Raw genomic sequence first — 11,323 nt, forward strand, 5'->3', positions numbered from 1 at the left:
TCCCTGTTCTCCAGATTATATTGTCTCTTGAGTTGTTCGAATGTCTTAAAGGTATTGCCATCTACAAACTGGCACAGGGCCATAAGACCTTGATCTTTCCAACTCAAGAATGAGGAATCTATTTCACCTAGTCGAAAACTCGGGTTGCAGGAGGGCCAGATCAATAGTTTAATATCATTAGCCAATTTGTATTTATTTACAACCTCTTTCCAAATTAAAAGTGTATCTTCAACTATACGATTCCCATCTTTGTTTGTGATAACTTTACCTCCCAGACGGGATTGAGGTTGGCTTTGACCCTGGGTTAGTTCAATCAGTCTCCATCGAGCCTCGATTTCTGGGGAACACCAGTAGACCATATATCTCATTTGAGATGCGTAGTAGTATTCCTTCAGATTTGGAAGAGCTAGACCGCCATGATCTTTATCAATCTGAAGTGTTCTAAATTTGATCCTTGGTCTAGCCCCTGCCCAAATAAATCGTGATATTAACCGGTCCCAAGCGTGAAAGTGTGAGTCAGAAATCCTGATAGGCAACGACAAGAAAAGATACAAAAATCTGGGGAGCAGGTTCATCTTCACCACTTCCAATCTAGAATTGAAGTCTAGTATCAGCATTGTCCAGCGCTTCATATCTTTTTGTATTGAGTCAATAACTTTCTCAAAATTCAAACTGAACAAATCATCTAGATCTTGAGAGATAAACACACCTAGATACTTTAACTTTTTAGCTTCCCAATTAAGTTTATAATTGTGCCGTATGGATTTACTGGGGGAGTAGTTAATGGTCAGGACTTGTGTTTTGGTAATGTTTAGGTTATATCCAGACATCTGACCAAACTCTGTCAGAGTTCTCATAAGTTTAGGGAGGCTTGCCTCTGGGTTTTGGAGATAGGCGATAACATCATCTGCAAAAAGTCCAATTATATGTTCAGTACTTGCAATAGTAATGCCTTTAAGCTCTTCATTTTGCCTAATAGCCTGTGCCAAGGGCTCTATGAATAATGCGAAGAGCGCTGGACTGAGGCAACAGCCTTGTCGAGTACCTCTAAACAGTTGAAAGCTATCAGTTAGGTGGCCATTAATTTTTACCCTGGCCATCGGTCTGTCATACAGTGACTGAATACATCTAATAAATTGATCATTAAAGCCAAAACGCTCGAGTACCTTATATAAAAAGGGCCAGCTGACCCGATCAAAGGCTTTCTCCGCGTCGAGGCTGACTAAAGCCAAACTCAGTTGTTGTTTCTTGGCTTGGTCTATGACATGCAATGTTCGTCTTATACTGTCGTGAGTTTGACGGCCTTTAATGAATCCTGTTTGGTCCTCATGAATCAAGTCAATAAGATAATTCTCCATTCTCTTAGAGATTATAGAGGTAAAGAGTTTGTAATCGACATTCAGTATTGAGATCGGACGATATGACTCACAATATTCTATATTTTTTCCTTCCTTAGGAAGTACAGATATTACCGCCTCTCTCCATGATGGTGGTATCTCTGCTCTACTCAGAGAACAATTAAAAGACTCCAGCAAAACAGGAGCAAGCTCCTCCTTGAAAATCTTGTACCACTCATTTGAAAACCCATCGCTACCCGGGCATTTGTTAGTTTTAAGATTTCCAATAGCTGCGTCCAATTCTTTTCGAGTGATAGGGGTAGTTAATGCGCCATTTTGTATCAGTCCTAGGGAAGGCAGGTCTAAACCTCTCAAATACTGTGTGATAACACTTTCATTTACTGGTTTTGATGGTGTGTATAATGTTTGATAATAATTTTCAAAGATTTTATGAACTTGATTGATATCATAAGTCAAACTATCAGTTAAAGGGTCTCTAATTTTGGTAATGGAGTGCTTCAGTTGCTGCTTACGGAGGCGCCTTGCTAGAATTCTTGTGGCTTTTGAACCAGATTCGTAAAAGGTCTGTTTTGAAAATCGTAATTTTTTCTCAATCTCCTCGTGTATCATATCATTTATATTATTTTTAATAACTATTATTTGTTTGGTCAAATCTTGATCATTAGTACTTTCTTGCTGTTTTAGTTCTAAACTCCTAAGTGTCTTTTCCAACTCATCATATTTTAATCTTTTTATCTTCTTCAAGTAGGCAGTTTTTGAAATGAGTCTGCCTCTCATTACTGCTTTAACTGTATCCCAAACCAGAGCTGGATTTACCTGACCATTGTTATTATCCTCTATGCATTCTACTAATTCCTTCTTAATGTCATTCCTTGTGGTTTCATTGTTGAGAACGCTTATATTTAAGCGCCATAAAGTTGTTTTTGGTTGGTTAGATAAATTAATAGACAGATAAACAATATTGTGATCAGATATATCAGAAGTTCCAATTTTGCATTCCTTCACTCTAAACCTGTCAATGGTATTCATTAAAAAGAAGTCAATCCTGGAGTGAACTTTATGTGTGAGAGAATAATGGGTAAAATCTCTCTCTTTAATGTGAAAATCCCTCCAGACATCAAACATACCCGTCTCTCTAATTAAAATATTAAGATCTTTTGACCTGCCAGTTTTTTGTTTTTTGGAGCTGGTTGTATCCATGGTAAAATTTAGAATTGTATTCCAATCTCCAGCACAAACTAGAATCCCCTCACTTACTGAGATTATTGTATCAAAAAACAGTTTAAAAACATTCCTGTCACTTTCCGGTGGGACGTATATGTTAGCGAACGTAACTACAACATTATCAATTCTACCTTTTATAATAATAAACCTGCCTTCTTTATCAACCTTTTCAGAGATTAATTCAAAGTTTAAAGAGTTGGAAATGAGAGTAGCCACCCCTCTTTTCCTACTATTTTTACACCAGCTATGAAATGTATTAGAGTACCCAAATGTTTTAAACTTATCATGTTCTTGCTTAGACATATGCGTCTCCTGTAGAAAAGCTACTTGTGTCCCATCTCTTCTCAATTTAGCTAGCACCCTTTTTCTTTTCACTGGATTACTCAAGCCATTTACATTTAAAGAAGCAATTTTTAAATCGTACGACATTGATTATAATAACAAAAACACTTACATGGTTTAGCGGCCCCTAAAAACACACATTGAACAAAAACAAAAAAGAACCTTAATGAACTGACTTCCAAACGGAAAGAGGATCCTTCCTCCTCCCCTGTAACCCTGTTGGCAGGTTGAGGGTTAAGCCTCTCTGGATGAGAGGGCCCGAAAAAGACGGAAGATGTGTCTGAAAACACGTCCATCTTATTAGTCCAACGTAGACGATAAAGAGTGGCCTCTCCCACATATTATATAATCAGGTCCTGGCCTTAAAAAACAATAACAAAAAAAACATCGCATTGTAACATGATGCCCTGCGCCTTATTAATCCGACTGATACCTCTGGAATTCTTGCAATTTAGCCTTCGCTCTGAGCGCCACCGCGGGTCCGCTGCTGCACGCCGGCTGCCAACCCAATAGCTCCCGAAGACGAGACTCCGCGCTGGACCCTCCGTCGCCTGTAACCGGCTCCTCCACTTGAAATCCGCGCCTCTTTAGCTCCTTATAGGCTTCTCGAGCGCTGGAGTATGTGCGCACGCCAGACTCCCAGTGGATCCTCATATTAGTGAAAGGCGTTTGGAAACGTATGCCTTTGTCCTTGAGTATTTTTTTAATTGCGTTGTATTCTTTGTGCCTCTTAACAATCTCGGGTGCATAGTCATGGTCGAAGTGAATAGATGCGGAGCCCACCTGAATCTTGCCTTTTTTCCACACTTCCCTCAAGATCATTTCTTTCGTAGAAAACTCCAGAAAATTAACAATTAAAGCTCTCGGTGAAGCTCCGGGAGGGGGTTTACTTGCAAGAGCCCGGTGTGCGCGCTGTATTTTAAGGTTAAAGTCCTCCGGTAGTTGTAGCTGGCTCTGCAAAAGCTTCTCAATAAACTGCGTTACAGAGACCCCCTCTTGACCTTCTGGTACCCCAAAAACACGTATGTTATTTCTTCTGGATCGTGATTCTAAGTCAAGCACTTTGATCTGAAGTTTCCTCTGCTGTTCGAGGCAGGTGCAAAGCGCCTCAGTCGCCTCCTCTGCCCAGCTCTCCACCTGGTTCACGCGGGCCTCCGCCTCATCCATGCGCTGTGAAAGGCCTTGTACGTCGGTTGCAATAATATCCAGTTTACCGTTGATTTCTTGCCCCAATTGGCCGATATCCAGTTTGAGCTTTGCGTTGTCTCCTTGTAAATCGGATTTTAAGTCCTCTATTGCCTTAAGTACCTCAGCGATGTCCATGCTTTTCCCGGGGCTCCCCGTTCCCGCGCCAGCCATGACGTCGCTAGCTTGGTCCGGTTGGGTATTAGCTTTTGCGGCTGAGGCACCTTTATTATGAGCTTTGGGCATTTTTATCGATCTATTTTTGACCTAGTATGCTTCTTCTCCCTCTTATGAATTATTTTGTAATAAATAACAAACAGAATTGCGAGTTCAAACGGGATTTTCGAGGTTAGAGTGGGAGAGAGGTTTCAATGCGACCGACTACTCCATGAGCACACGCGGAAGTCGAAACTTGGTGACTTTTATGGCATTATGTATGTGAACACACAAAAAAATTGAGGTCATGATCTGAGCATGCTAAGTGGTCTTAAAAAAAATAGTCACACTTGTGGTCTTTGGTCAAAAATGACCCCATAGGAAATGAATGGGAAATTGTAAAAAAAAAAAAAAAGAAAAAAAAAATTGAATATTTGTTTTTTGTCATTTTTTTTATAAGAAATAGTTTTTGAGATTGTTTCAACTATATATACAAATCCACCACCACCAACAACAAAAATGTGTTCATAAACAGCTGGGGAATTCACATGCCTCTCAATAGAGAGCTGTACATGCCATCAAGTGGTTACACCATGATTCTACGCCTTTTCTCTATGCTGTAACCAGATGGTGCTAATTTTCTTCAAAAAATATTTTTTTTCTGAAGGCCTAGACTCTATATTAAACTGAAATACTGCATTAATATTTTTTTGAAGAAAATAATATATATATAGAAAATAATATATATTTTTCTACGGCAAAAATAAACCATAAATATTGCATAAATATTAATAAATTCATTTAAATTGTCTCAAAATACTAAATTAAAAAGAATAAATATTATAGAACAAAAATAAATTGCATTGGTTTTACTGGGATGGAGAAAGTTTCATTTTTAGGTGTCCGGTCACTTTTGACAGGGAAGATAACAAGTGTGACTCCGAAACGAAGAGCACCTGAGGGTAAAACATTATAGCCTATACGTATGTTTCTTGTCTGATCCAGTACTACAATTAGCCTTACAAAATGGGTAATTCAGGTTTTTCATCTTCATGTAAACCACAATGATTTCCCTCATGTGTTAATATTTTTCCTTGTTATAATGTATTATTTGCAACAAAAAAAAACTACTGCATCTGTGTTGATGCGCCTTGTGTATACCCGCTACATTATGGCCAAGCATGCACGCTTAAAATTGCATCATGAACAACGCGCAACGCGCCACAGACTTTAGACCTGGCTCGTTCTTCGTACGTCGCTAACTCAGTTAGCTGGATTTGATTGTTGGCGATTTGCCATGATCTTGGATCGTTGGTTCTTCGACACTCATCCTGGACTTGCTGTCATAGCAACAGGTCCGTCAGCTTGAACCTGCTCACGAGCAAGCTTATTTAATGTAAACAGGATTAGATCGCAGCTGATACGGGAAGTCCTTCAGTTTTCATAATTTCTGAGATTTATTTATTTTTTCTCGTGAAACGATCGTCGTGAGGGTGTCGTTTAAATACATTATTATTTTGTTGGAAATGCACATTAATGTTCGATTCGATGTCGGGCTTCAACAACAGCACAAAATGTTTGCATTGCCCTAAAATTATTTGCAAGTGGCTTCCTTTACACTATTGGAGATGCGGAGAACTTGATAAGCTTTCTGTCGTGCCATTCACAAAGTAGTGCTCTTAGTTTTTTTTTTTTTTTTTTTTTTTTTTTGGGCAACTTAGGGTATATTATAATTTTTAATGAAGATAATGCAATCATGATGACCATGCCGATTATGACTTACAGTCCCTCAAGGCCAATTTATACTTCTGCGTCGTGTGCGCGCAGTAGGTACGGCGTAGCATACGCACAGACGCGTACCCTTCGCCGTACCCTTCGCCGTAACCTGACGCGCACCTCCTCAAAAATGTAACTACACGTCGCGATGACGCGGACCGCAAGATCTGTGATTGGTCGGCTTGGTAGCAACGCGTTTCCTCCCACGCATTTCCGGCGTGTTCTTTTGCACCGCCCGCCATTTTTAAATTCTGAGTACAGCGAAAGAAACATGGAAATGGACCAAGTGACCGAGCGTTTGGTTGAAGAGGTGAGGAAATACAGCCATCTGTATGACTCGTCTTCTGCCGAATACGAAGATTGCCAGATGGCAGCGAATTCGTGGAGAGAGATTTCCTCCAACGTCGGGTTGGACGTAGCGGATTGTATGAAGAGATGGAATAACACTCGAGACAAGTACGTTCGCCTCCGTAAAAAACTCGCCACAAAGAGCGGGGATCCAGGAGGAAAAAAAGTCCCGGCGTTTTATTTTTTTCTGTCTTGGCTGGCACCTCATGTGAAACACCGGCTTACGGAGTCAAACTTTGACGATAAGGTAAATAAAATGCACGTCCTTTGTGAACCTCTGTTATGTTTAGGTTAGCTAACTTAACTAGCAATGCTAATGGAGTATTGATTTGTGCAAAAATAATGTCTCTGCGAAAAAAAATAAAAGGTTGTAATTATATGTAATGGGTTGTATTTTTATTATATGTAATAGATTGTTATTATATCTGGCTTACAGATAATGCAAACAAAACAATGTAGCGTTTGCAATGTAGGAATATGCAGTATCCCGACAAAGGCAAATTGCAGTAACTTCGCAAACAAAAAAACGGAGATAAAGGCCTTTAAAGTTTTTATACCAGCCAGTCAAACATGTTATGGATAGATTATGTGGTAATGCATCTCCAAAACGGGACATAATTTAACTCAGATATTTTTTCACAAGACAGAACACATGTCATAAAGCCCATTACAAGTCTTAATTCATTTTTGACCAAATATGTTTACTGTGCTTTGCCTTTGTAGGGCAGCATAGCTCTGTGAATTAACACTCAATGCATCAGCTTATATACAGTATATATATATATATATATATATATATATATATATAATACTATTTGCTATTTCTTTCATAATCATAGGATGGAGCGATTCAAGCTCAAACTCCACTGGTTTGGCTGTTGTGATGCCTTCCGTCAACGATGATGAGCAACTACAAAGTTGTAGCCCCCATCGCCAGCCAAGTCCACTGTCCTTTCAGCCATCTCTTCCGTCCCCCCAGCCATCACCGATGACCGGCCAGCCATCACCGATGACCGCCCAGCCATCACCGATGACCCCCCAGCCATCACCGATGACCCCCAGTCCAAGGATGGCACAAAAAAGGAAGAGGAAGGAACAAGATGACTGGATCCAAATGCAGGTTGCTCGGTTGGAGGCTCAGTTGGAGGAACGGCGGGTGGAGCTGCAACAAAGACTAAGTCAAGAAAACGACGAGAGCGACCGGTTTGGGAACACTGTGGCTGATATGCTCCGAAGGGTGCCTGAGGAGCACAGGGCACATGCAATGTTTGACGTGTCCAAGGTCCTGTTTGAGTGGCAGCAGAAGAAATAGACAATTGTGCTTACTTCTACTAGATTGCACCTTTTAATTGTCTGCACTATCTGTATATAGTTTGAATATTTTAGTAATTTAAGTACATTTGAGAATAGTTTGCACTTTTGCATATATTCATATTTAGCTTATTTGCACCTGTTTGTGTTTTTATCATTTGCACATTTTTGTACATAGTTAGCACTTTATTATATTGTATCTGTTTGCACCAATTTATGCAGGTTATAGTTTTCACCTGAGTGTGTTTTCTCTTGTGTTTCTATTTGTATTATTAATAATTGAAGATTATTGCACCTTAAGTTGCACTACTGTGTATATAGTTTGCTCTTTTTATTTAAAAAAAAGTCTGTTCCTGCTGTTTGCACGTTGTGTTGTGCAGGTTACTGTAAATAAAGATAAAAGTATAGTTTGCCCATTTGTGTGTGTTTACTCTTTTGCATCTATTTATAATATAAATAATTTTAGACCATTGCACCTTACATGTTGCACAATCTTATACATAGTTTGCCCTAAAAAATTATATATTTCTGCTGTTTGCACATTTTATAGTGCAGGTTAATGTAAATGATAGTAGAACACTGTACAACAACTTGAGTTTAATACTGCTATTTATTAACAAGGTTCCATGTCATTTATAGGTGCATATATTTTACACCAGTACAATTTACAGATCAAGTTCACCACGACACACCATTTAGCTTCTTTGCGTTGTTAATATCATTTAAATATTTTTGTATATAGTTAGCACTTTATATTGTGTCTTTGCACCAATTTTTGCAGGTTATAGTTTTCACCTTTTGTGTTTTCTCTTGTGTTTCTATTTGTATTGTTAATAATTGAAGATCATTGCCAGTGGAGAAATATATATATATAGAACAAGAACAAGCTTTTACGATGTCAACTGCTTTGTCTGGCAGACATTCCAGAGGTCGCCCGAGGATTCGCCACCTTGCAACCATAATGCCAAATGCATTCTCAATCACACGTCTGGCTCTGGAGTGACGGTAATTCTATGTCTGCTTATCCATGGGCAGGTTCATCCCTATGTAGCAGAACAAAACAGAATTAATTGTAGAATTAATAATACACCTGTGATCAGGAATATATAGATATATGAATGTACACAAAGTATTATTATTACTATTAGTATTATTATTACATTAAATACATTTTGTTTGTGACATACCTGGAAAGTGACGCATGAGGTTGTTGTGTAGGGGGAATGCAGCATCACCAACTATCACATGTGGGATTTTGACTCCTGTTCCAGGAAGATTGGCTGGTGGGGGCAGGTTCAGTTTGCTTTCATGAAGCCTAGAACCAAATCGGCTCTCCTTGAAGACACCACCATCACTTTCCCGTCCGTATCCCCCCACATCCACCATGGTGAAGCGATACCTGGCGTCACAAGTAGCCATCAGAACAATGGAGTGTGCGCCCTTGTAGTTGTAGTAGTCGCTCCCGGCATGCGGTGGTGCTTTTATGTTGACATGCTTACGCTGCCAACACAGTTCGGAAAGTTCCACAGTCTCCAAAAATCAGCAGCAATATTTTCCCATTGAGCGACTGAAGGACAGGGAAGAAACTCTGGCTGCAGTGCTTTCCACAAAGATTTGCATACCTCGGACACTATGGAAGACACTGTGCTTGACGACAGTTTGTAGCTAGCTGCTACAGCCTGTTGGCTTCCACCTGAAGCTAAAATACGAAGGGTGATTGCCAGTCTCTGCGTAATGTCTACAGGCATACTGTGCGTACACTGATGTACGATAAATGGCTGCACACGACGAACCAAATCATCGAATCTACCGGCCGACATTCGGAAATATCTGAAGTGCATTTTCTCGTCCATGTCTCTCAGTGGCCGGACAAGCACGGAAAATTCACCCTCCTTCTGCCTCGACCGGTTCACGGGCCGCACGTACCATCTCCTCCGCCGTCTTCTCTCGTTTCTGCATTTTAGTTTCAGTAATTTCACTAAAATTAACTGCTTTTCAACCTCGATAAGCTCCAACTCCAACCCAATTCCGCGAGGAATCTAAACACAGTGGGACATTAAAACCCTCCATCGCAAATTAGCGTTTCGGCGTTGTACTGCAGAGCAACGCAGACCTAAACGCAAAAGTATAAATGCTCACGACGGCGTCAGCTACGTGCGTAGCTTACGCCGTACACTACGGCGTACCCTCGACGCAGAAGTATAAATTGGCCTTCAGGCTTAACTTACGTGATTGGTGCCATACCCAGCTAACAAAAAAAGGTCCCCAGAACGTCCCCTAAATGGCCTGTGCGAACGTCCCCCCGGACGTCCCCATGTGGAGACGCGAAGACGTCCTCCGGACGTTCAAGAGGACGTTCCCAGGACCACCAGCGGCCATCCGGGACGTTTATGGGACTTTCGCGTTTAGTCCCCTGAATATCATTTTATTTTATTTTACTTCTGGCTAACCAAAGAAAACAGACACGGTGTAAGGAACAAAGTAAATTATTTATTTAAAACAATTGTAAAGGTGCCATTTCCGTGTGTGTGTGATCCGATGGCAATTCTCCCCCTTTGGCGTCTAACGTTACCGAAAACAACAAAATGAACATATTCAGTTATGATTTTATCAATATGTGAAATGTTGTCTCATTTTCAGCTGTTAGCTTCGCACTCGTAGTATTAGCATAGCTACCCTATAGCTAACGGTTATCAGCGGTACATTGCGGACAACTTCAGCAAACGTTTTAAAAGATAACATTTTTTATATAATTTAAAGATGTACAGTGGTTATGGTGACTAATTTATAATAATCTAATTAAAAATACCTTTTAGACAGACGACGGACAGAGAAAACACAAAGGCTGCGTCTAAGAAGGACCGTTAACTGTCACTACGCTACCCAGCTGAGCGTTGCCATGGATACAAACCAGACTGTGATTCAAACCGCGTACACAAGGAATGACGTCACTCGCTTAGGCGCATTTGATCCTATTTGATCGTCACTCGCTTGTTTCTCCAATGTTTTTTTTTTTGTTATTTGTTCTGCATGTGCTATCAGTCTTAAAGGGTTAGTTCACCCAAAAATGAAAATTAAGTCCTTAATTACTCACCCCCATGCTGGTCCAACCCCGTAAGACCTTCGTTCATCTTCGGAACACAAATAAAGATATTTTTGATTGAATCTGAGAGCTGGATCAGTCCTAGATAGACTGCCTAAGGGACTGGCTCTTGACGGCCCATAAAGTCATTAAAGAAAAGGTTTAAATATTCCATGTGCCTACAGCGGCTCAATTATAAGTTTATCAAGCGACGAGACTACTTTTTGTGCGAAAAAAACATAAATAACGACTTTATTCCACTATTCCATTACTTCTTTATGGGCGCATGCGCGAGAACTGAGACGAGAACGTTCTCATTCGTCTACTTCTTGTTACCGGCTGCTCACCGCTTAAGAGTTTTACCGCCACCTACCGTATAAGATGATGCAGGGCTCCAGACTGCGACCAAATAGTCGCATTTTGCGACCAAAATTTGAGAGTGTGCGACTGAATTTTATATCCAGTCGCACATGTGCGACCGGTAAATTTGCCACACATTAAACGCATGGTAAGCGTGGAAGGGACGCGTCAATGAATCCGT

The 11,323-nt window shown here is 40.4% G+C and overlaps 1 protein-coding gene across 1 annotated transcript; it reads right to left on the bottom strand.

Annotated features, from left to right (window-relative positions):
- Positions 1 to 8,585: 8,585 nt before the first annotated feature.
- On the bottom strand, positions 8,586 to 9,520 carry LOC148970417 (uncharacterized). The gene is made up of 3 exons (XM_089125365.1): positions 9,323 to 9,520; positions 8,888 to 9,200; positions 8,586 to 8,743 (listed from the first exon to the last, which is right to left on the bottom strand). Exons 1-3 carry the CDS (start codon positions 9,518 to 9,520, stop codon positions 8,712 to 8,714), a joined length of 543 nt encoding a protein of 180 aa, XP_088981491.1. The 3' UTR covers positions 8,586 to 8,711.
- Positions 9,521 to 11,323: the final 1,803 nt, after the last annotated feature.

The sequence above is a fragment of the Pimephales promelas genome, chromosome 21, assembly GCF_988280905.1.
Source record: "Pimephales promelas chromosome 21, fPimPro1.hap1.1, whole genome shotgun sequence".
NCBI lineage: Eukaryota > Metazoa > Chordata > Actinopteri > Cypriniformes > Leuciscidae > Pimephales > Pimephales promelas.

Coding starts and splice junctions, on each gene's coding strand:
- LOC148970417 (XM_089125365.1), bottom strand. CDS start 9,520: ATGTCGGCCGGTAGATTCGATGATTTGGTTCGTCGTGTGCAGCCATTT. Junction 9,201..9,322: donor TGTCTTCCATAGTGTCCGAG/GTATGCAAATCT, acceptor CTGTGTTGGCAG/CGTAAGCATGTCAACATAAA. Junction 8,744..8,887: donor CCTCATGCGTCACTTTCCAG/GTATGTCACAAA, acceptor TCTGCTACATAG/GGATGAACCTGCCCATGGAT.